This window comes from Macrobrachium nipponense, chromosome 3 (assembly GCF_015104395.2).
Source record: "Macrobrachium nipponense isolate FS-2020 chromosome 3, ASM1510439v2, whole genome shotgun sequence".
Classification (NCBI taxonomy): domain Eukaryota; kingdom Metazoa; phylum Arthropoda; class Malacostraca; order Decapoda; family Palaemonidae; genus Macrobrachium; species Macrobrachium nipponense.
Genome location: NC_087202.1, coordinates 104181745 through 104207436, shown reverse-complemented (window position 1 = coordinate 104207436; position 25692 = coordinate 104181745). Strand labels below are relative to the sequence as shown.

The following is a 25692-nucleotide window of genomic DNA, read 5'->3' as shown; positions in this document are numbered from 1 at the left end:
GAAAAATACAGCTATATATATATCTGACAGGTAAGTTTCATGAACAAAAAGCCTCTCGCTCTGGCCAGCTTTTGGATAGTCTGAATGCATTCAGACTCAGAGTGAGGAGGTTTTTGTGGTACCTCTCGAAGTGGGGCTGTCTGAGTAGATCTATCCTTGACAGAAGTGTCCTCGGGAAGTCTACTACGAAGGACATGACCTCTGTGAACCAGTCTTTCGCAGGCCAGAATGGGGCGACCAGCGTCATCCTCGTCCCTTCTGAAGCTGCATACTTTCTTAGAACTTCCCCTAGGATCTTCATACGCCTTCCAACCCGAATCAGACAGACTTTCACACTCCTTACAACAGGGGTCGGCAACCTTTTGAACACGCTGTGCCAGTTAATAATTTAATACATTTTTTTAAAGTACCTTGCGTGCCAGGTGCTATTTTTCAAGCACTATTATAGATAATATACATATATCCTGGGGATAGGAAAATTAAAATCATAATTGTACTGTAATAGCCATTGTAATTATATTGTATTTTCCTGAACATGCATACAATAAATGTAATTCAAATATAATTTTTATTTATTTATTATTTTCTGCATCTATTATTGTCTGTAACAAAAACTATTTAGGTTTGAAGTTTATACACTTAGTATTAATGCGATCCTTGCCCTTGCTTCCCTTTGACCAAAGTTGAAATTTCAGGTGAATATTTCGACACCTTGAGTTTCACGCAACCCTCAGAGTGATCCGTTGTAAGCCTGCTGCGATGAGGGCTGAGGATGTGCTTCATTTGTGAAAATATCTGCTCACATTGATATGTGGATCCATACGCTGATAGCAGTGCAAAAGCTACTTTCTTCATGCAATTGAATTTATCAGGTAGTGATGCCCAAGACCTTAAGATGGATGTGCATGATCATTCTTACTGCTTTCCAGTATTTCTCGAAGATCTTTGAATTTAGCTGACCACAATGTTGAGGCCTGAAAGTCGATTAACTGCATTTCTAATTCCTCAGTTTTTCCATCCACTCAAAGAGAGTCGTGTCCAAGTCACTGTATTTAAAGGTGTCCGGTCTGATTAAAAATGAAAACACTGGGCCCATGTGTTGAAAATCTTGAAACCTGATTGAGAATTCTGACTTTAATTCTTGCATTTACAGTTGTAGATCAGAAGTGTTGACTGGATGCATTGAAGATAAGTTTTTCAGATTTTTGAAATAACGGAAAGAGCCGGTTTGCCACATCTGTTGAGTAGATTGCAAGCTTTGCAACAAATGCTTTCCAATTATCGTACAAATCCAATACCGTTTTTCCTGCACCTTGCAGGAGAGATTGAACTCATTTAGATGTTTGGTGATGTCTGAGAGAAACATAAGTTTCACAATCCAATCTCCGTCTTCCAACTCAGGATAGTCTTGGCCTTTTTCTGATAAGAAAACCTTGATTTCATCAAAGCATCCCACAAATCTCTCCAATACCTTCCCACAACTTAACCACCTAACACTGCAATGCAAAGATATATCTTTGTACACACTGTCCACCTCTTCAAGAAAAGCTTTAAACTGCCTGTGCGTAAGAGGAGAGTGTGCAACAACAAAATTCACTATTTTTGTGACAGTAGTCATCACCTTCTTGAGAACAAAGCTCGAGATCTTGGCACATAAATTTCTTGATGAATTATGCAGTGCAATTTCAGAATGGGGTGCCCAATTTTCTCCTCAACCAACTTCGTAAAACCCTTGTTTTTCCCTTCCATAGCAGGAGCACCATCCGTTGTAATTGCAAAAATCTTTCCTATGTCTACCCCTCTGTTCTCAAAATGGTCGGTGAATGCCTTCAGTATGTCTTCTCCCTGGTGGTTCCATATACCTGGCAAAAACAGCAAAAAGCGGGGGAATGTCATTTATATCCACGCTTCGTCCAGGGCAACACTGAACACAGGTGTAATTGTTAAAGCAACCGTTTGCTGCTGGGTTACATTATCAGCCATTTCAGAAATACGTCTCTCCACGGTCCTAGCTGAGACAGGCATGTCTTTTATCCTTGAGATAATCACGTGTTTTTGTTATTCCATCGAATAATACTTCAGAGCACTCTAGGAAAGCAAAGTGCTTTTATAATATCTCCATCAGTAAAAGGCTTCCATGCTTAGCAATACACAGAGCTAGTTTGTAACTGGCCTCAGTTTCATTACTTTTGCTAGCACTCAAGTTTTTAAACACATTACTCTGTTTTCCATAGCGGGATACTGCTTTCTTGATCGCCTCAGCTTTGTCAGCACTATCTTGAAAGTCTTTTCGTGCTTTGTTTCGAAATGTCTTATAACACTTGATGTGCGGCATACGACATTCTCGCAGCAGAGAGCACACACAGCACGGTCATTCTGCTGAATAAATCCAAAGTCATTTGTCCATGACGACTGAAATGATCGGACATCAAGCTTGACTTTTTTCGCAGTAGCCATGGCGACAATTAAACTGGGAATGGGTGTTAAGTAAGGTGGCTAAAGAGTAACTGAAACAACAGCAGAGTACGATGCAATCACGTACCCCTCATCGTGATGAGTATGAAACGTTTGTTACAATTCATGTATCATACTCGTCTAGCTACATCTCGTCCAGGGCCTACATCTCGATGCAATCATGTACCGTACCCCTCATCATGAATATGAAACGTTTTTGTTTTAATTCATGTATCATAGGAAAAATTTACTTTTTAATCATATGATTTGAAAGGAAATAAACCATATAGATAAGAATAATAATGCACAATACATATTCTCTCTCTCTCTCTCTCTCTCTCTCTCTCTCTCTCTCTCTCTCTCTCTCTCTCTCTCTCTCTCTCTCTCTCTATATATATATATATATATATATATAAATATATCTATATATTCATATATATATATATATATATATATATAAATATTATAATATAATATTATTTTAATTTCTTTTTTGTTTTGTTTAGGATTTTTTTCTTTGCATTTTCGAATCACATGCCGCCATATGCAAGCACTCGGCGTGCCATCTTTGGCACGCGTGCCATAGGTTGCCGACCCCTGCCTTACAACGATCATCAAACATACACAAATGTCCCCTACAATTCTTGCATACTGTGTGGGGGTCTACCGAAGCTTTCGGTAGCCTCACCTTACATTCATCCTTACAACATACTCTGGCGCTAGCCGAACTAGACCCAGACATCTTAGTTTAAGGAAAAATCAAGACGATATCCAAAACAGTCCACAAATAACGTGTGCCTAGCCACAGATCCAAATTCAAAAACCAAAAGTCAATCAGGATACTTAAGTAGCCGGGAAGTTTTCAAGACGGAGGTATTGAAAACAGATGTTTACAGTACCGGCGACAGAGAAAATCTGAATAGAAAATGGGAATGGTTCCTGATACCAGCCTCCCAGGGGCGGGAATGGGTACTAACCACCTGACTCCCACTACGTGTGTCGTAAGTTTTGAAATTCTGTTGGACTTCGGAGAATACAGCTATATATATATCTGACAAGTAAGCTTCATGAACAAAATGCAATTTTGGACAAATTGCTATTTGTTCCGACACGGAATACAAAACCTTTCGGTCCTTTTACAATAGGAAGACTCACTTCTTGGTGGGAGGGATCTGAGTCTTTTGTGAACAGACTGGTGTTCGCCCAACCTTGAAAGCCTCCCTGGTCGTAAGAGCGAGGGAGGGATTCAAGCCTCTGTCCGATTGATCGGGGTGTGCACTGCAGGATCAATGGTCAGACCTCTGGACCAAGTACTAAGAGAGAGGCAAGCATATCTCTTCGTACCAGCAAGCAAGAACTTGTTCCTGTTTGCAAGAGGCAACATAAAGTTATGGGTTGTCTCTTGTTGGCATCCACTTCCCCCCCCCTTGTAGGAGGAAGTGGTGGATATTCGCTCCCATCCCTAGTGAAAGGGATAGGATGGGGCTCTCTCGAGTAGCTCACCTGCATCTCGTCCTTATCCAGCAAGGTGATGACCGTATCCCTCTACCCACAGGTAGAGGGGGAGAAAAAGATGGGAAGAGGAGCCAGTCACACACTCATTCACTCATCCATTCTTACAGTCACACTAGGACTCGATGCTGTTCAGCCTGCGAGGGTCTGGGTTAGCTACACAACGTGTTGAGCAGCCACCACGGGTCCTAAGGAAAACTATCCAAGGACCTGTGGGCAATATCCCGAAGGTAGGAGGAGGTGCATGTGGTCTGGTTGTACCAGACCCCTGCCTTCAGTACCTGCGCCACGGAGAAGTTCTTGCGGAACACGAGGGAATGTACTTCTTCTAGGTCATCCTGGTGCTGACGAAGAGGCTTCAACACTCAGCCTGGGGTGTCGAGTTTCTTCAGATAGCGCCGTCACGCCCTCACAGGACAAAGCAGCATCTCCTTCGCATCGAAGGCGGTGAAGTCCATTAGGGAGGGGATTGTGAAGGACTCTAACCGATCGTCAGGGACCGAAAGGTTCTGAGTCTTTGCTACGAAGTTCGATATGAAATCGAGCGTCACGGATCCCCATCCCCTGGATGCTTGACTTCGCAGGAAAAGTCATGCAGTTACCTCAGAGGAAAAGGGAATAGTCGCATGACCTATCCCTCTTCTCGACTTCGGTGATGTCCAGTACCCATACTGGTCTATCCATCTGCAGCGAAGTGTCTCGCATTCTCCTATCCCCATGCAGTGAAGTTCTTCTTCTCGGTAGTGGATAGGACATCGACACTCCATGGTGGGTGTCGATAGTATGGGTACTGGGACAAGCCATTAGGACAAAGATAAGATTGATCTGGAACAACCGAACTAAGTCCACAGCGAAGTTCGTAACTGACTCGGGCGCTCTGACAGCTGCCGACTGACTGTGTTTGGTAGGAGGGAGTTGTCCAAGCATCCGAGAAAGTCTTGTGACCTTCGCCCTAAAAGGGTTATGCCGAGAAACTAAACAAATCGTATTTGTTTGTCACCGATGCCAGCCGGCGAGGTGATGATTCTCTTAAGGCATGTGCCCAACAGGCGAAAGTCAATTGCCTTCTAAAGACCGAGGTCCCTGATGGCAAGACATCTCATAGTATAGTTGAATCTCAGCTAAGGAGAAACAACACTAACACTGTGCCGTTGAAGACGAAGGTGGACAGAGAATGCAACCTACGTCTTCACAGCCGAATCGAGAGAAGGATTCTCAAGATTCTGAACCTGTGCTTACAAATGACTGAAAACGCTAACCGCGATTTCATTGCTGTCCGGTGAGGAGTCATAGTTGCAATGAAAGCGGAGCGCTTTTCAGTAATGAAAACACAGGGAAGTACTGCCTGAAGAACTGCTTCTCATGGGCTGAACATTTGGAAGTAGAGCTGTCAGGTCGGGGAGTAGGCGATGTCTTCTGATACATCTGTTAATTCGGGGTGAACAATGAATAATTGCACACCTACGTATACGAGATATTTTGAAGACAAACTCAGATGTCTGCAAAACTCATTCGCATTATCGCAGTGCGATGCAGCGGGAGACTAGTACAGACTTTTGTTACCGTGCGGTAAACAGAAAGATGAAAGAGTCCAAGACATATCTCTGTTGAAAATTCTCGCAATGTCAAAGGCGATGAAATCGAGCGTCACAGCAGTAGATGGTCCTTCATGTATGCGAGAATCCCCGTTAATCAGAGATCTAAGTCCGTGATTGTTGGGCAGAGATACGGTTCGGTAGTCAATCAAAGCAGGGGAGAGAGACATAACCGACCGTGCATCTCGGAGAACCAGCTGGTACTGAGCTGCTATCAGGCAGTTCAATACACATTAGCTCTTACTGACTCCTCATCCTGAGTTGCCAGGTAATCCATTCCACCAAGGAATGCGTTCGGCTAGAACCATCGAGCAAAAAAAAAAAAAAAAAAAAAAAAAAAAAAAAAAAAAACTCACTCTCGAGCAATTATATTTAAACGAAACGGATTTTGGTAAATACAAAAGCTGATTTGGTGTTGTTGTGACAATACCAAGTATCTAAAATCAAAACTGGTAACTCCTGGGAGGTTGCAGGCAGCCCCGAGCAGTTCAATTAAGATACTATTCATCTCGGTCACAATACGTAGAGTTAACTACGTATTCAACTGCTTAACAGAATCATGTCGCGAGGGTAATATACGTCGTATATTTGTAGGTTTCTGTACAACGACCTCCATCCTAAATTCTTTTCCCCTCGAGGAATGAGAATAAGGATTGGAGATCGACCGCCTTCGTTCTCTAGTCAAGAGAGTGAAGGAGAAGTCTTCCCCGAAGGAAAGCTTCAATGGTGAACAGAATACCGAAGACGACAGTTCAAGCCAAACTGGATGTTCCCGTCCGTTCTCTATTCCAGGTTGGTCGCCTACTGTGATATACTCTTCTTTCAGCAGCAGTCTTCTTCCCAATGCTAGAAATTCCAGGAATTCGAGCATTAGGCGAGGTTCCCGATTATCATGGTAACAATTATCGGGGATTCTCGTCTCGCTCACTTTGGACCGTGGTCTCGCCTAAGTGTTTGGAGATCGTAAAAAACTCGAACACTCTGAGAGTGCTAGAAATTCCGCAGAATTCTAAGCACTCTGCGAAACCCCCACCGGATTCGTCAAACGATTATCGGCTGGTGGTCCTCTCGATTCCCATAGAAATCGAGGATGGGGCAGGATCCCTCCTCAACGACCGGGGCTTACGTCAGGTAGGACCCGAAGGTCCCCCCGGTAGGGCAGTCCCCAACGTGGGATCCTACAGAGAAATCTCTGTAGGATCCCTCCCCTTTCCCTCGTAGCCGTAAGGAGAGACGGAATGGGGGAGGAATTGGATACTCGCTCGCCTTCCCAGCGGAACTAGCAGTTGGAGAAGAGTAGGAGCAGCCATTGCCGCAATCTCAGTCTGGGAAAACATATCGTCAGGAGAAAACGTTTTCCCGAGGAGGGTTACGAACTCTCACTGTAGGTAAGGGTCTGCCGCCACTGTGAACGTCGTCTGGGTGGGGCTGATCGACACCTGACAGGAGAGAGCCAATACCGTCCTCCGACTCATTCCAGTCCTCGTCGAGGTCGAAACCTCTCAGGAGGACCGAAGGGGTATTCAAATACGGTGTCTGAAGACACATAGAAACGCCGCTGTCGCAGTAGAGGAAGTGGAAGTAGCTTGTTCGACCAACCAGAACTGAGAGAGCCTTCTTGTCCGGAGACGAGAGACTCTACCTGGTTCAACACAGTTGGCAAGCTCCAATCGCGGCAGACCCACCGTCGGTTTGGGTTCCCTCTTCAGGCCCCAAAACGACTCGAGCCGAGATGTGGGCTCTGCTGGTGGGAGCGGCGATCCTTCCCTGAGGTCGTTGTGCTGACGAATCAGCACCATAACCTCAGCAAAGTTCCTCTGGATCTCGGAAGTCACAGCATCTTGCGGAGTAGGACCGTCAAGCCCCTCGAACAAGAGCATATCCCGAGAACCTTCAGGAGGGGGAATAGCGATCGGGAGGACTTGCGCATACGTCCTGGTTGGTCCGAAGATCGTGCCTGGTACATACAGCGTCGTGACGGGATCGCGCCCCTCATGATCACTCCGCTGTGCCTCGCTCTTCCCGGTGTAACCCGAGGAAGTTGAAGGCACGGGAAAGGAAGACCTGACGCTCCCCTTCGCTAGCTTGCTGAACCAGCGAGCTTGGAGGGCTGCAGGCGATCGCCAACCCGTGGTGGGGATCGAGCTGCAGGCCTAGTCGAGTCGTTTCCCTGGGGAGAATGGCTGGACTGAGAACAGCGGCCCCGATCTCGTGTGTCAGGGGAACTGCTGCTGGTTGCCGTACTCGTTCGCTCCCTGTAGGAGCGACGGTCAGTCGACCTGCAGACCCCTGTCACGGTGAGACCGATGCTTGCTCTCACAGCGTTTCACACCGCTGGCGCCGGCGATCGGGAGGACCTCTTCCCAGCCTCGGCCTGTGGCCGGTCAGAGACCGTCACGTCAACCGGGTAGCCAGCCGGTCGCTACAAGAGTGAGAGCTGGTCTGGTGGGAGGCGCCTGAGCGGCTCTAACCAGCCTTCCGCTCTGTGCCGTGAAACTGGCGCTGAGCGAGCTCTGGCGCCTGATTCTTGGCTGCACAGTCACTGGTAGGTGACGGTACATTCGGTATCTCTCGCGGACGAGAGGCTGAGACGGAACCTGGTGTAGTGGCAGAGCCCCTGACACCAGGCGATGAAGCACTGGTGTTAGCCAGTGCCCCTCTGGTCCCCGTAGTCTTCTTCCTTGCGGAAGAAGAGACGGGCACCCCTCCCGAAAGAGCTGGAGGACCAGCGGAAGAACCCCCCCATCCCACAGAGGTGAGACGGGTTCCGAGAAGCTCCCGAGGGAGACTTCTTAGGAGGGGAGGAGGCAACCTTCTTCTTCCTCGGCTGTGAAGCCTTGGAAGTCAAAGGGGAAGAGGCGGCAGCCGACGACGACGAAGAAGATGAAGACGACGATGACACCTTCCTGGTACTGGCGGCAGGTCCAGGGGCGAGCTCTAGGGCAGTGGAAGTCTGGTCGCGGCAGAGCGGCGGCAGCACGGGCCCCCCTCGGTACGGCGAACGGACCCTGCACAGCGGCTGTAGGCGAGACTGATACCACATGAGGCGAGTACACCAGGTTAGGAGGGGCGGCGTACCCTGGAGTCGACAAGGTCGTTGTCGTGCTCCATGGGTGACCGCACCAGACCCAGGCAGATAAAGCAGGACGCCCACACCATGACCAAGGTCACCCCTCGTGGCAGCAGCACCTGCGGAAGCAACAGTAGAGTGATTAAGGGGAGGGGGAGTCCCCTGGCACGGGGAGGGGGGGCGGGGAGGGGGAGTCCCCTGGCACGGGGAGGGGGCGGCGGGGAGCCCCACCCCGAGCGAACAGAAGACCCCGAATACAATTGTACGTTGGGGCACCAAGTGCCCTCCTCACGCTGACAGATCGGGCGAGGAGAAGGACCCGGATAAACCCCCCCCCCCCCCCCCCCCCCAAGGGGAAGGGCCATCTGCGGGAGCTGAGCAAGGGGGGGGGGGGAGGAGAGAGAGAGAGAGAGAGAGAGAGAGAGAGAGAGAGAGAAGAAGACAAAGAATCAGTTACCAAGGGAGTCGCGGGAGAGTTTCCGACAACTTGGCAGGCCCTCGCTTCCCCCACCCCCGCACAGCACCCACTGCACCCAAAACTAATACACGGCACGGCCCGAGAGCAATCGTGCCCTCGGCACTGAGCACAAGGGCATAAGGATCAATTCCCGGTATGAGCGGAATCTTGATCCACAATGAATATTGATGCAATCAATAATAATAAGATATAAAAATGAAAAAGAATCCTGCATTACGATTTCACTTTCACACAAAATAAAGGGCTCGGGTCGAGCGCATTCGCGCCCTCGACACCGAGCGCAAGGGGAAAGGATCCATTTCCGGTTATGAGCGGAAACCTTGATCCATGATGAATTGATGCAATCAAAATAATATATGAAAATGAAAAAGAATACTGCACTTGCGATTTCACTTTCACACAAATTACAAGGGGAAGGATCAATTCCCGGGTAAGAGCGGAAACCTTGATCCAATGAATATGATGCAATCAAAATTTATGAAAATGAAAAAGAATACTGCACTTGCGATTTCACTTTCACACAAAATTAGAGGGGAAGGATCAATTCCTGGGTAAGAGCGGAAATATTGATCCAAAATGAATATTGATGCAATCAAAAATAATATATGAAAATGAAAAAGAATACTGCACTTGCGATTCCACTTTCATACAAAATAAAGGGCTCGTGCCGAGCGCACAGGGCAAAAATACAAATGAAATAAGAGTACTTACTTACAATTTTCACGCAAAATACACGGCTCGGCGCTCTCGCCCTCGGCACCGAGCACACAAAATATGAGGATCAATTTTGGAAAACTTCTGAATTTCCTGCACTTACGCCCTTCATGAAGTCCCTGCAGTTGTAGGTACAGGGGGGCGTAGAGAACTCATGATCCAAAATAAATCACTTCAATGTAATTGAATAATAAAGAATAATGAATACGTAATTGTAGTACTTACAATTTTCAGTCACACAATGTAAACAGAAAAGAACACAACTATACGAAAAGCAAACGACGAAAAAGCGGGCAGAGCGCGAAGATAAACACGTCTATCCACCAGCGGGCCGAAAGCAAAAGTGATTCTTCACCTCCCAGTTGCGCGGCGCGCGCACTAACGTACAAGCAGTTAACTACCAGACTCCCTTGTTCAAAAGCTTACGACCATCCAGCTGCCGCTAGTTACCTTCCTATTGTAAAAGGACCGAAAGGTTTGTATTCCGTGTCGGAACAATTAACTCTTCAATTATGAACAACACACAAAAAAAAAGTAGGTACTTTTCTTAACCCCCCACAGCTCAGGTATCGTATATATACGATCACATATAGCTTTGGGGCAATGTCCGGGTATCATACATATATGATCAAGATTTGGCGCCGTACAGTTTGAACAAATTTTGTGGGAAAAATGTTCCAGGTCCCATATATCACTTGGCAACTCTTCAGATCACCGCATAAGAGTCCGAGTGAGCTGAGTGGGCCTTCAGTCTTGCTTGAGCTGGTAAATGTTGTCAGACATTTCCATCCAAGGTTGCATAGTAAATGTTTTACAGTAAATATGCTACGAATTTGTTCCCAGCTTTATTTCTTTATCTTTCATGATATTATTTGAGTTGCAATTTCAATGTGACAAAAAAAAAAAAAAAAAAAAAAAAAAAAAATGAGAAAGAACGCTCATAACTTGGTAAAATCAGCGTATTTTTTTACGATTGTCATAGGGAAAAACAAGCCTGATATTGGTGGTAAATATTCACTTACAACTTCCCAAGCAAGATACATACATTTTTTTAGAATTTTTTTCTTATACCATGTGAATGTATATATCTTCCACTTTCTATTGTAAGGTTTTTTTAGCTTTTCTTTTAAACTGGCCATCCTTAAATTTAGCCCAGTCATGGGTATATGCATTAGCATATATTAGCCCAGACTGTGAGGGTTAATTAACATAGTATTTACCACTTCAATCAATTTCAAAAAGTACATACACATTCTTTATAAAAATATTTATAATATATATATATTCTTAATGGTACTCAATTGTTGAGATCTAGATGTAATAAATGATGATAATGTACACCAACCTGCTACTAAATCATGCTTGTGAGGTTCATGGAAATGGCGATGTAGCTGCACTGGAGTAGGTAGCAGTCCAGAGCTTTCTGTTGTTGTGTCTCCTTCTGTCTCGGTTCCCACACTCAGGCCGCTATCACAAGCCTACAAGTAAAACAAAATGTAATATTAACCTGAACCATGGATGTACATAAGTTACTGTTATACAAAATGAATTTACCAGGTGCTCTATTATTATGCCACAATCTACCTGGTGTCTATTATTAGGCAATACATATACAAAATAATGGATAACAATCCCAGCCCTCTTGATTTTATCACTTTTTTTTTCCTGTTGTTCTGTATTTTGAGAAAGATAATGGCAGACAAGGATTTAAAATTAGAAACAAAGGCAGACAAAGATTTAAAAATCACAATTTTTGAAATTAAATTGTATTTTTCCTAACTATACAAACCTGAGGTCCTTTACACAAGGAATTACTTTCAGCAAAGCTGGAATTACAGTCGTTAAAGGTGGTTAGGCAGTAACTACCTTCTGGTAGGTGGGTAGGCAGGCCTGCCAAGATGTAAATACTCCACTTTGCCTTTTGGCCCAGGTTCAGATTGAGGGGTGGCATGAGGTGGGCAAAAATGTAAAGTGCAAAAATTGTGATTTGCTCCTACACAATATACACTCTCAATCCTTTACATAAGGAAGACTCACTGATTGGGGGGAGGAAGGAGGATTTCTGTACACCTGGGCCATTCCTCCTGGTCGTAAGAGCGAGGAGGAGTGCCCTGCCTCAGACAACTTGATCGGAGTATAGGAGCAGCATGATCAAGAGTCAGACTTCTGGGTATTTTTTAAATAAGTGAGGAATCGTAACTCATCCAAAAATGGGCTAGGAAGAATATTTTAAGAGTCGGAGGCATTAATGCAAAGTTCAAGGAAGGGTTAGGATTATTGCCAGCCTCCATCCTCCCCTTGCTAGAGAAAGGAGCAGGATTCCTTCAATGATTCTGATAAGAAAAATAGAGAGGAAGCTCGATGTGTAAGCTTACCTCATCAATCTCCCGACCAGCCAGTGAAGTTTGAGTCCTATCCTCAACCTGAAGGAAGGGGAGTAGAAGGACGAGGTGGGGAAGGTGGGGAGGACAGTCACTCTCGCATCCTACTTACCTCTAGAACCACACACCATAGACAAGATGCAACTTGTCTTCTTAAAGGAGGAGGATAAGCAAACACAATCTGTGAGCATCCAGCATGGGTCCAAGGAAAGGAGGTTCCCAGGAACTGTGGGCAGACCCGAAGGAAGAAAGGTATAAATATGGTCACAATGAGACCTCATCTATCTTCCTTTCCGACATATTCTTCGGAGTGATGAAATGTACCCATCCACTGGACTATCCAACTGCAGAGAAGTCTCTCACGATCTCGTAAGACTCGGAGAAAGAAGTGTCATAAGACACTTCTGCAATGGCAGTCCGCAGCAGATAAAGACAGACACTCAATGGATGTCAATCCTTCATGGATACGCAACACACCAATAGGACAAAGTAATAACCGATCTGGATCAACCAATACAAAGTCCACAGTGTAGGGCGGGGTACAGGCGAAGTCTTCCGTTATTCATTTACAATTCGGGGTGAACAAAGAATTTCAACACTTTTTAAACCTACATAAACCATAAAAGCGAAGATCACTAACGCCTCCGGTTGTTCGATGGCAGAATGGGCGTAAAGAGCAATTAACACCTGAAAACTAATGAGGTAGAGGTAGTTCTTACATCCTTAGCTTCACTTCAAAGTAGCGGCCCCCCCCAAAAAAAAATAAACAAACACTCCACAACAATGTTTTAAAAATGAAACTTCATATAAACTAGAAGACAACACATTTATACAAAGTTCTGGGAGGAACTCTTCTCTTCACATTGGAAGCAGAGCTAGCTGGCTAAGTCTTCCAACGTCACTCCAATTCGGGGTTAACAATTAGTAATTGAACAGTTTACGAATTAGAAAATGAATATGGAAGATAAAAACAGCTGTTTGTATAAGAAATCTTTCTGAATCATTGCAGTGGCCTATGGATCAATTGCGACAAAGCACTTACGTACTTCTGTTGTACTTGTACAGTGGGGTACACAGAAAGATGATAATGAATCTAAAGAGACAAATCTCTCTGTCTGATGATTCTTGCAATAGCAAATGTGGAGTACAAAACAAAATAGAAACCATAAGCGACAATCCAAAGCCAACCAGAGACTTAAGTCTGTGATAGCTGGCCAGAGATCTGAATTAGCAGTTAAACCTAGACAGTGGAGAAATGATGCTAATTCGAACAGTCAAGCACAGAAACACTCACTGAGAAGGCAATCACTGCTCCTCACGTGACTCCGTAGGCTGAGTTGCCTGGTAGCACATTCCATCTTGGAATGCATACATCTTGTAGAGCTATCGAGTGCACAACAGATACCTTTGAGTACCTACACGATAACCGGAACAAAAGGGAAAGAAAACCCCCTTGTTTGATGATAATTCCAATTCTGCGGTGCTGTTGCCAAAACATCACCAAAATAAAAATTAAAATTGGCAACTCTTGGAAGGCCTGGAAGGCTGTCCTGTGTTTCAGGAAATGAAGAGAGGGTACTTTTTCGTCTCGGTCACACACCAAAGAATTACCTTACAGGTATACGTCTATTACTCGAACGTTACAACTGATAACAAAGGCATGTTGTGGGATTACACAAGTCCATATATTCGTAGGCTCCGTGTGTCAGCCTAATTCTTCTTCACTTCGAAGAGAAAAGGAATAAGGATTGAAAACAGACCTCCTTCATTCTCTAACAAAGAGAGCGAAGGTGAAACTATCCCGAAGAAAAGCTTCTATGGCGATAACAGGACACTGAAGATGACTAGTTCATACCGAACTGGTTGTTCCCAAAAATGGATACACTCACTGGAAAGATCCTAAGATCGAACCAAGAACATAGGCTCTTGCATCCTAATTCTGGGGAGAGTAATCTGTAGATTCCTCTATTCAGGATGACTGTTCTTGTCCGCTCTTCTCAGAATTAGAGGGAGTGGGCGATACGCATGCAATCATCAACTTGCGGTGAAAATAGCAATTGTAAGACTTAGGAAAACTTATTTGCCTAAGCGAAAAAGGCACTTCCTGAAGAAAGAGCAGAGGTTTTCACCCACCAAACGAAGCATTATCTTCCTACAACTTGTTCGATAACGGAAATGAGAGAGATAATAGAGTAGAATTGACTGTGCCCAAAAAATGATATTGTTATGATACAATAAAGTTTGTTCATACTTACCTGGCAGAGAGAGAGAGAGATAGATAGATATATATATATATATATATCTATATATATATATATAATATATATATATATATATTATATATATATACTATATATATATATATATCTATATATATATATATATATATATATATATATATATATATATATATATATATATATATATATATATATATATATATATATATATATATATATATATATATATATATATATATATATTATATATATATATATATATATAATATATATATATATATATATATATATATATATATATATATATATATATATATATATATATATCATATATAGCTGTATTCTCCGAAGTCCGACAGAATTTCAAAACTTACGACACACGCAGTGGTCGGCCAGGTGGTTAGTACCCATTCCTGCCGCTGGGAGGCGCGTATCAGGAAGCATTCCCATCTTCTATTCAGATTTTCTAGTGCCACTGTCCCCTGAGGGGAGGTGGGTGGGTACTTGAATTATAATATTATCTGCCAGGTAAAGTTATGAACAAACTTTATTGTATCATAACAATATTTTGTTCATGAAACTTACCTGTCAGATATATATATATATATAGCTGAATCCCACCTTTGGAGGTGGGAAGGGACAGAATAGAATGATTTAGGAAACAAATTGCATGCGGATGATTGACATCTTGGTTCCATACCTATTAGCATAGCTGACTCTATGATTACTGTCACCCAAGTTAGCTTTTGCTTTACTAGTGTCTCCAGCAAGGTAGTGACCTGTATAGCTGGTGAGTTCTAGATGATCTGTCAACGGGAGCGTGACCACAATGTGACTAGACCATATTGACCATACTATGAGGGCTAAGAAGTAATATATATTACCACCTGACCAACCTAGCCAAAGTTAAAGATGTTTAACTAAAGCTAAGAATTGAGAAGTCCGCCACTGGCAGCCGACCCAAAAACTATGATATTGTTATGTTACAATAAAGTTTCATACATACTTACCTGGCAGATATATACATAGCTAAGACTCCGTCGTCCCCGACAGAAATTCAAATTTCGCGCCACTCGCTACAGGTAGGTCAGGTGATCTACGGCCTGCCCTGGGTGGCAGGACTAGGAACCATCCCCGTTTTCTATCATATTTTCTCTCTTCCACCTGTCTCCTGCGGGGAGGCTGGGTGTGGGCCTTTAATTGTATATATCTGCCAGGTAAGTATGTATGAAACTTTATTGTAACATAAACAATATCTTTTCATACAATCAACTTACCTGTCAGATATATACATAGCTGATTGGCACCCTTCGGTGGAGGGTAAGAGACAGCTTCTATATGGAATAGAACAGGTAAACAACATATGTTGTAGGTATAAATAAAACCTTGGTTCCTACCTGATAGGTGGTAGACTTCGTGTGTTTGCCCAGTAGTCTGCATCACCTCAAGAAACTTTAGCGAGATATATGATCTATGGCCAAGAGTTCTTGTGGGTCTGCCGATGGGGTCTTACCCACTTACTCGGCAGAGCCTAAAAGGACTTTGTCATGGGTGCTGATCCACTTATATGACAATACACCTTATGAAGGAGCACACAACCAATCCCGACCACCTGATCCTAACCATACGTTAGAACTACAGATTGTTAACAGAGTTATCCCCTCGGAACTCGTCACAACAATCGTAACTCAAAATCACTACGCACACATACATAATTTTCAAAAATTATACTCAACTAATTGGATATGACAAGAATTTTACTGAACAACATAGACGGCCGCCCGTGCTAGCCTAAGTCCTCTATTGTTAGAGAGACTCGACCATATCCAAAAGAGAAAAGTATAAACATTTAAGGATTGGTGTCTGCTCCCGTACCCAGAATCGTATCCGCTGATACGAAAGGACCTAGAGAAAAACACTTCTCATATGTCACACGCACGTCTTTCAAGTAATGAGATGCAAATACTGAGTTGCATCTCCAAAATGTCGTATCTATTATGTTTTTAACGACATATTCTTATGAAACAAGAGAGACGTCGCTATAGCTCTAACTTCATGAGCTTCTATTCCTCAACAGTTGTAACTGTTCGTCAGGACAGGCCTTATGAGTGTCTGTAATGACGTTTCTTACAACGAATGCCAGCGCATTCTTGGACATCAGTCTTGTGGGGTCTTTTACCGCGCACCAAAGACCTTGTCTAGAGCCTCCCATTCGATGCTTTCTCTGAAGGTAGAACTTCAGAGCTCTAACAGGGCAGAGAGACCTCTCTGTTTCTCTGCCTACGAGACTTGACATGCCTTTGACTTCGAATGACTTAGGCCAGGGATTCGTAGGATTCTCTTTTGTTTTCCGCTAAAACAGGGTCTGAAACGAGCAAATCGCTGAGTCTCCCTTGAATGCTACTTCATCCTGCAGAGCATGCAATTCCCTAATTCTCTTTGCCGTAGCTAAAGATAATAGGAATAGGCATTTTCGGGTAATGGTCTCTAAACGATGCCCGATGAGGAGGTTCGAATCTTTCCGATGACAGATACTTTAGAACTACGTCTAGGTTCCAGTTCGGAGGTACTGGTTCCTTATACTTTGAAGTCTCAAAGACCTTATGAGATCGTGGAGATCTTCATTATCTGCCCGATCTAATCCTCTGTTCCTGAATACAGCCGAGAGCATACTTCTATATCCCTCTATTGTGGGATACGGCTAGATGAGACTTCCTCTCAGGAATAGCCGGAAATCCGCAAATTTCCGTTATAGAGGTAGTGGAGGAGGACAACTTCTTGGATCTACACCTCCTTCTAAATACCTTCCACTTCGACTGGTATACTTTCGTAGTGGAGGTTCTGCGTTCTCTCGCGATCGCGCTTGCTACTTCGCGAGAAAAGCCTCTCGCTCGACAAAGTCTTTCGATAGTCGAAAGGCAGTCAGAGCGAGAGCGGAGAGGTTGATGGTTGTATGAGAAGATCCGTCCTTCCGGGTAGGGATCTTGGAAAGTCTACGCTTCACTCTACCACCTCCTTGAACCATTCCTGGGCCGGCCAAAAGGTGGCTATTAACGTCATCCTCGTCTCCTTTGACGCCACAAACTTTCATTACTAACCCCCAGGATTTTGAATGGGGGAGAAGCATAAACAAACGTCTCTCGAGACCCAATTTAGCAGGAAGGCATCTACCATAAGTGCTCTGGGATCTTCCACGACCGAGCAAAACACTGAGCCTTTTTTGAAATAAATGTTGCGAAGAACTCCACCTGAGGAGTTCCCCACAGAGACCAGAGATCGAGACACACTTCCTCGTGTAAAGTCCATTCTGTATGAAGGACCTGGTTCCTCCTGCTGAGCCTGTCCGCCCTCACATTCCTTTCTCCCTGTAAGAACCTTGTCATCAGGGAGATGTTACTGTGATACGTCCAAAGTAATAGGTCTCTCGTGAGCTCGTAAAGGAACGAGGAGTGCGTCCAGCCCTGTTTCCGAATGTAGGCAAGAGGGGTGGTGTTGGGCGTCAACTCGTCCCCGTACTCCTCAAGAAGAAGGTTAGTCAATCCCTCTCAGTTAGACAAACCTTCTCTTCCACTATATTCGTTATCCGAGTTTTCCTCTAACTCGACTCGGGATCTAAAAGCGTCTCCGCTCTCCTTTCCGAACATTCTTCTTCTTGCGGAAACAAAACTCCTAACAGGAGAGGGGCTAAGGGAATGATAATCCTTCCTCTTTCCCGCTCTAATATTCTTGGAAGGCGTCATAAGCTTCGGCTTCTCTAGAATTTTAGAAGACTCTTCATGCTTACATGACGCTTCCCGTTTGCCAAGCGTCACGGATGACGTCTTTTGCTGACGTCTCGATGACGCTTCGCGCTTGGAAGATGCTCAGCTCTCCAAAGGCGTCCTCCTTGGCGTCATAATATTGGACGGAGCGTCATGTCTATGCTCCGTTTCCAATGACGCTTCGCTTCTAAAAGACGTCTTACTTCTCTCTGGCGTTACGAAACTCTCGTAAGCACCTGTTCTCTCTCTCGCACTAGACGCTTCTGTAAGACGTTTAGCCGTTTCCCGTCTGTATGACGCTTGTCGTTGAACAGGTAAGAGAGGACGAGACTTCTTAATTGGAAGCGACACGTCCTTCCGACGTTGCGTTCGAGATGACAGTTGCTCTTGAACTGCTATAATGATTCTCTTGATCTTCTCCCCACGTCCAGTGCATGACGTCTTTCGTCATCACTCGGTGGGAAAAAAGGAAAGGGTACTTCCCCGTACACTTCAGGTGACGCTGACGCCCCCTTCGCTTTCTTGGCTAGAAGACGGCGAGTCATCTGAGAAACTCTCCGGACTAGAATCCCTGTCAGGCGTCATATGGCGCTTCAGCGGTTTCGACAAGTTCGATTCCCTCCACCCTCGTTTAGGTGAGGGAGAGGGAGAGGACGAGAAACACTCGCGAAGGACGCTTTCTATAGTGCCCTTGAGCCGCCTGCAACGAAGCAGAGCTAGCTTAAGGAACGTCTGACTGTTGGGGATTCCCCACAACCTCCTTAAGGCTTTCGACTTTCCTTCTCCTCTGTGTTCGTGAGCTTGGAAGAGGTTCTAGGCTTGGGAGTGTCGCAGGAGCCTGGCACCTACTGGTGCTTGGAGGAGAAATGTTTCATTTTCCCTTTTTTAAGGGACGAAAGGCGGACCTACCTCTCTTCTCTGGAGCCTTCCTTCTTGCGGGTGAGGTCTGGAGATCGGACCACCTCGAAAGGGCTGCGTAGAAGTGCTAGGTCCTTTCTTGTCCGATACTAAAGCAGGTTTCTTCTTCCCTAGCTGACTGCGTCAGAAGATCCTGCGTCGCCTTCTCAGTTAAAGAGTGAGCCACGTCCTTCACTAACTTAGAAGGGAACAAAATAGTTCGAAAGAGGTGCATATAGTAGAGCTGCCCTCTGCGCATGCGAGACTGCCTTTGTTAAGAAGGCGCCCTACACTGTCCTTTTCTTCAAAAGACCTGCTCCAAATAATGCAGAGACTTCCAAAGATCCATCTTGTACTGCTTTGTCGATGCACGACAAAATGCATAACAGGGCTTCAGGTTCGATTCCCTGCGAATCGTGAGCTTTCTTGGACATCACCCCAAGGGACCAATCCAAGAAGTTGAAGACTTCCAATACATGGAAAAGTCCCTTGAGGAGATGATCTAGTTCCGAAATTACTCCAAGTAATGCGGGCAGAATTAAGACTAGGACGCCTTGAAGCGTCAACTAACGTCGAAAAGTCTGCCTCTGTAGTAGAAGGGAGAGCGATACCCATATCCTCCCCCGTCTTGTACCATATGCCTCTTTTCCCAGCTAACCTTGCTGGAGGCATGCAAAATACTGTCCTGGTTAAGTCTTTCTTCGACTTCATCCAGGCGCTAAGGCGTGTAAAGCCCGCTTCATCGAGATGGTGGGCTTCATCTTCAGAAAAGACGAAGTCTTCTTCACCTTCGCACTCGAAAAGAGCGAGCGCGGAGAAGGAGGAGCAGCGGAGTCAACTCGTCTCCGTATTCCTCCAGAAGCAGGGTAGTCAACACCTTATAGTTGGACAAGCCCTCTCTTCCAGGATCGTCATCATCCGAGTTTCGTTCGAACTCGTGATAATCCTGAGTTTCTGTTCTCCTTTCAGAACTTTCCTCTTCTGGGGGAGACAAACTCCTGATCGGAGAGGGCTAAGGGAATGAAAGTCTTTCCTTTTTCCCGTTCTGATCGACTTGGAAGGCGTCACAACCTGCGGCTTCTCTCGCGCTTTAGAAGACGTCATGTATGACGCTTCCCGCTCTCCGAGCGTCATGTATGACGTCTCTTGTTGACGTTTAGATGACGCTTCGCGTTTGGAAGACGCTTCGCTTTCTAAGGGCTTTCCTACTCGGCGTCACAATCTTGGACGGAGCGTCACGTCTAAGCTCCTCTTGATTTGACGCTTCACTTCTACAAGACGACTTCGAGCAGGTGCGAGAGGACGAGACTTCTTAATAGGAAGCGTCACGTCCTTCCGACGGGGCGCTAAAACTCCCACAAGAGATGACAGTTGTTCCTGCACCGCCATAATGATCTTCCTTGACGCTTCTCCTACGTCTAGTGCCCTGACGCTTTCGTCATCACTCGGGGAAGAAGCATGATGGGGTACTTCCTCGTAAGCGTCAGGTGACGTTGACGCCACCTTCGCCTTCTTAATAGCCGACGGGGCGTCATCCGAGAAGCGCTCCGGGCTAGAATAAATGTCTTGCTTCATATGACGCTTCAGCGGTCTCGATAAGTTCGACTCCTTCCACCCTCGTTTAGGTGAGGGAGAGGGAGAGGACGAGAACATCGCGAAGGACGCTTTTTCTATAGCGCCCTTGAGCTGGCTGCCATGAAGCAAAGCTAGCTGAAGGGACGTCTGACGTTGGGGATTCCCTCCGACCTCCTTAAGGCTTTCGACTTTCTTCTCCTCTGGGCGGGCAATGTGAGCTTGGAAGAGGTCTAGGCCTGGGAGCGCCGCAGGGACGATCAAACGCCCCCTCCACAACACTGATAGGGCTCACTTCACTAAAATTTTCACTATCACTAGCCTTACCTTTCGAGTCCGCCATCTTGGACTTCATGTCTCGAATCGTCGCTTTCAGATTGGCGATTTCCGATGCCGAATCCGAAAGACACTCTGAGAATGAGATTTATAGGGAGAATCTACAGTAGTAGGGTTAGAATTATTATTGAAAGGCTCAATAGGCCTTGAATTCACACCTTTCAGCCTTCTAACTCTATCCCTCTCTAACTTCTTCAAATAAGAAGTCAAAGTCTTCCATTCTTCTGCATTCAAACTCTCGCATTCCTTACAAGTGTAATAGCAGAACACTGCACCCCCCTACATTTACGGCATACAGTGTGAGGATCAACCGAAGCTTTCGGTATCCTCACCCTGCAGCCTACATTCACACACATTCTCACACTCACATTAGAATCAGACATACTGAGAAAAATCCAAAAGAGTTATTCCAAAAACAGTCCACAGTAGCGAATGCCAAAACACGATCCAAATACGTCACCAAAAGTCGAAAAACGCTGATCAAAGTGTTGAAAAAATGAATCCAAGTCAGGAGGTAATAACAACAATGTTGATACCACCGGCGACAGAGAAAATATGATAGAAAACGGGGATGGTTCCTAGTCCTGCCACCCAGGGCAGGCCGGTAGATCACCTGACCTACCTGTAGCGAGTGGCGCGAAATTTGAATTTCTGTCGGGGACGACGGAGTCTTAGCTATGTATATATCTGACAGGTAAGTTGATTGTATGAAAATATATAATTAACAGCTCTTCCTAACCATTTTCTACAGGATAGGATGAGCGGTACTTCTTTCCCCCAAGATTGTGTCAGCGGACACTTATGGCCCTAGTGAGCAGCAGATCTCATATGTCGTCTTCACATCCCGCAGGTAGTGTGAAGCGAACACAGAGTTGCTTCGCTAAAACGTGGCACTCAGGATGTTACTGGGTGCCATGCTCTTTTGATATGACTCCGAGGCTGCGCCCTCACCTCGTGAGCATTCACTTTAAAACCAAACATGACGAATGAGCCTCTTTGAAAGAGCTCCTTAAAAGGATGCCAGGGCGTTCTTTGACAGGACTCTCTCTGGCTCTTTCCCAATAAATTGTGACATCCCCTTGATCTCCAAGCACCTGGGCCCAGGGTTAGACGGGTTTTCATTCTTAGCCAAGAACGAAGGGCTTAGAGAACACACCGCATTATGTCCTCTAAAGCCAATATGTCTGCTGATGGCTTAAACCCCACTAACCCTCTTTGTCGTAGCTAGAGTGGTTAGAAAAATTAGCCTTTCTGGTCACGTGCTTAAGTATGCAGAAAGGAGAAGTTCGAAAGGCTTCGACATCAGGAACTTCCAGACTACGTCTAAGTTCCATGCCGGAAGCTTCGATTTAGACAGTTTCGAGATTTCAACAGACCTCAAAGATCATGAAGGGCTTTGTTGTTCGACAGATCCAAATCTCTGAGTCTAAAGGCCGTCGACAACATACTTCTGTATTCTTTAAAAGTCGGGACTGCCAGCTTATCCACATTCCTCAGACGGAAAGGGAAGACGGCAATCTAATTCACAGAGGTCGAGGTGGAGGAAAGGCCATTCTTCCTGCACCATCTTCAGTAAACGGCCCACTCCGATTGGTATACTGCAAGATAGGAAGCTCTTCTTTGCCTTGGCAATCGCACTTGCCACTAGTCTTGAAAAGCCTCTCGCTCTGGTCAACTTCTCGATAGTCTGAACGCAGTCAGACTCAGAGCAGAGAGGTTTTGTGGTACCCCTCGAAGTGGGGCTGTTAGAGTAGACCGACTCTCTCGGGAAGGGTCCTTGGAAAGTGCGCTAGGAAGGACACGACCTCTGTGAACCAGTCGCTCGAAGGCCAACATGGGGCGATCAGCGTCATCCTCGCTCCCTCTGACGCCGCAAATTATCTTATTACTTCTCCTAAGAGTTTGAATAGGGGAAGAGACTAAACATCCATCCCTGTACAATTCCATAGGATGGCGTCTATTGCTACCGCTCCCGGAACGAGAACAAGGGAGCAGTCTAGAGGAAGCCTCTTCGTCTTCAACATTGCGAAGAGATCTATCAAAGGACGCCCCTAAAGTCTCCACAACTCTCGACATACTTCTAGTGAAGAGTCCACTCGGACGTCAGTAGTTGCTGCCGTCGATCAAGAAGATCCGCACGGACGTTCAGCAATCCTGCAATGAACCTCTTGAGGATCATTACGTTCCGTGCTTGTGCTCATAAAAGGCTCTCTCTCGTTAACTCGAACAGGGACCGAGAGAGAGTTTCTCGATACTTCTTGAGATATGCGAGAGCTGTGGAATTATACGAGTTGATCTGGACCACTCGGCCAAAACTCGTTCTTCGAAAAACTGGAGAGCCAAGCCAATTGCTTCCAATTCTTTTAGATTATGTGCCAGGACATCTGTTCCCCTCTCCAGATGCCTGGCACCTCCTCTCTATCACCTTAGGTGATCGTGACCCCGACTCGAGAGATGATTTTTTCAGAATCACTTCCAGATCTTCGATGATATTTCAGTTTTCAGGCAGGAAAAACTGGAGGGGTCTGAATTGCAGTCCCTTCAGGGAAACAAACTTCTCCAGCGAGGAAATGGTCCCCAGCAGAATCATCACTTCCCTCACCGAGCATGTTTTCTTCCCCAATAAGGCTGTGATTTGTCTAAGTAGGTGTGCATTATTATAGTGCTATGCCGCGGTAGACTCGTACAGAATTCTGTTACAGTGCGGTAAACAGAACCGAAAAGGTCTAAGAGATATCTCTGTTGAAAAAATTCTCGCAAAGCGAAGGCGATGTTCATTCATGCATGCGAGAATTCCCCTCAACCTGAGGCTAAAGTCCGTAATTGTAGGGCAGAGATACGGTTAGTCAGCCAATCCCGCAGGAGAAAGAGACGTAATCGACCACGCATGGCAGAGAACCAGCTGGTACTGAGCTGCTCTACAGTGACAGCAGCCTACGTTCGCCGTCTCGCACTATTCCGCCTTAGTTGCCGGCTATTCCATTCTACGAAGGAATAGGTTTATTATCATCATCGAGCAGAAAGAAACTCTCAAGCAGGTATATTTAAGCAAAACAGATTTCGCTAAATAGAGAAGCTGAGTTGGTGTTGTCGTAACAGTACCTTAAATATCTAAAAAGGGAAACCGGAAACTCCTGGAAGGTTGCAGGGATTACCGATTAAATGCAATTAGAATAATAGTCCTCCCGGTTGCCATCCGTAGGGATAACCACGGTATGCGTATATAACTTGAACCATACAATCGCTTAATAGTATAATATGACGCGAAGGTAAAATACATAGAGTATTGTAGTCACTTGGACAGCTACCTCCCTACTACATTTTTTCCTCGACGAGGAAGAGAGGGAATGGAGATCGACTGTCTTCGTTCTCTTAGCCAAGAGAACGAATTAGTATTAGTCGAAGGAGAGCCTCAAGTTAGAACCGAGAACCGAAGAGGACAGCTCAAGCTTCTCATGTTATCGGACAGAAGACTTCATGGACGTAGTCTACAAGTCTTTTTCCAAGAAGAACCTCAGCGAGGTAGTGACCTATGAATGAGGGTTCTTCTGAATCTTGTCAATGGGAGCTTACCCGCTTACGCGATATGTTATTGGGATCTTTGTCAATGGGAACTAACCCATTTACGTGACAAAGAGTTACCTTCAGCAGCGCAGTCCTGAACGCAGAAGAGGCGTTTTATGACCCCGAAAAGTGCTTTAAGTTTACTAGTCTCTCCTTCTAGACGCCAGCTCATCAGAACCAACCTGACTACCTTATTCATGCAGGTTGGATAGTTTTTCGAGAGAAAGAGAGTCAGGGCTCCAAGACTGGACAGGTCCAGGGCTCCGAAACACCAATCTAGGAGTTAAAAGTCTCCTTCGTCCTGAACAGCCATTTCAGATGGTGATGCAGATCTGAAAGTGTGTAGGAAACCTTAGCAGAGGACAGGAGAGACCTCCTCGGAGCGTCTATCTGGCTACCAAAATCGTCCTGGGAATAGGACGGAACTCTCAAACCCTGTTCCTCTCTCGTCTCATATCAAATGCCCGCTCTCCCGCTAAACCTCGCTGGAAGTAGGGCAAAGGAAGTGTTGCCTTGCGCCTTCCTGGAGTCCATCTAGTCATGGAATCTTTTGAACGCTCTCTTCGTAGAGAGCGAAGTGGTCATCTTGACGAAACCAGGCGCCTTCCTCATCTTCGACAACGCCAACTGCGAGGGAGGAGAGCAAGGGACCGAGGGCTGAAACTTGTCAGCAAACAAGTCTTTCAGGAGGCGGGTCAACGTCTTGTAATCTGAAGATGATGACGCAGTAGGCTCTTCTTCATCCGCAGGATGCGAGTCACCCCGAGGACTCTCCCTCCTCTACGGGAACAGCAGAAGGGTCCTTAACAGACTGCGAAGTAATTAAACCCTGAGGTCCCGCTCGTAAAAGGGGTCCTCTATCTGAAGGAGGGTTCGAAGAAGAAAGTCGGGTATGTTACACAGCCAACTCCGAAGCTTTACTAAGCTCCTGTAAAGGAGCGTCCTTGCGGGAGCCCTGACGAGCGTCTATCATCCCGGAGAGCGTCCTCACAAGCGTCCTGACGTGCAGGACGTCGAGCGTCTTCAAAAGCGTCCTCGCAAGCGTCCTGCTGAGCGTCTTGATGCTGAAAGGCGTCCTCACGCGGGTCTTGCCGAACGTCTTGAAGTATTGAACTCTG

General features: G+C 45.6%; 1 protein-coding gene across 1 annotated transcript in view; it reads right to left on the bottom strand.

Moving 5' to 3' along the window:
- LOC135221928 (mucin-2-like) overlaps positions 1 to 25692 on the bottom strand; it is a 176394-nt gene that overhangs the window by 104305 nt on the left and 46397 nt on the right. The window contains exon 2 of the mRNA XM_064259952.1: positions 11169 to 11301. Within this exon, the coding sequence (XP_064116022.1) occupies positions 11169 to 11301 (133 nt within the window). The remainder of the gene's footprint in view (positions 1 to 11168; positions 11302 to 25692) is intronic.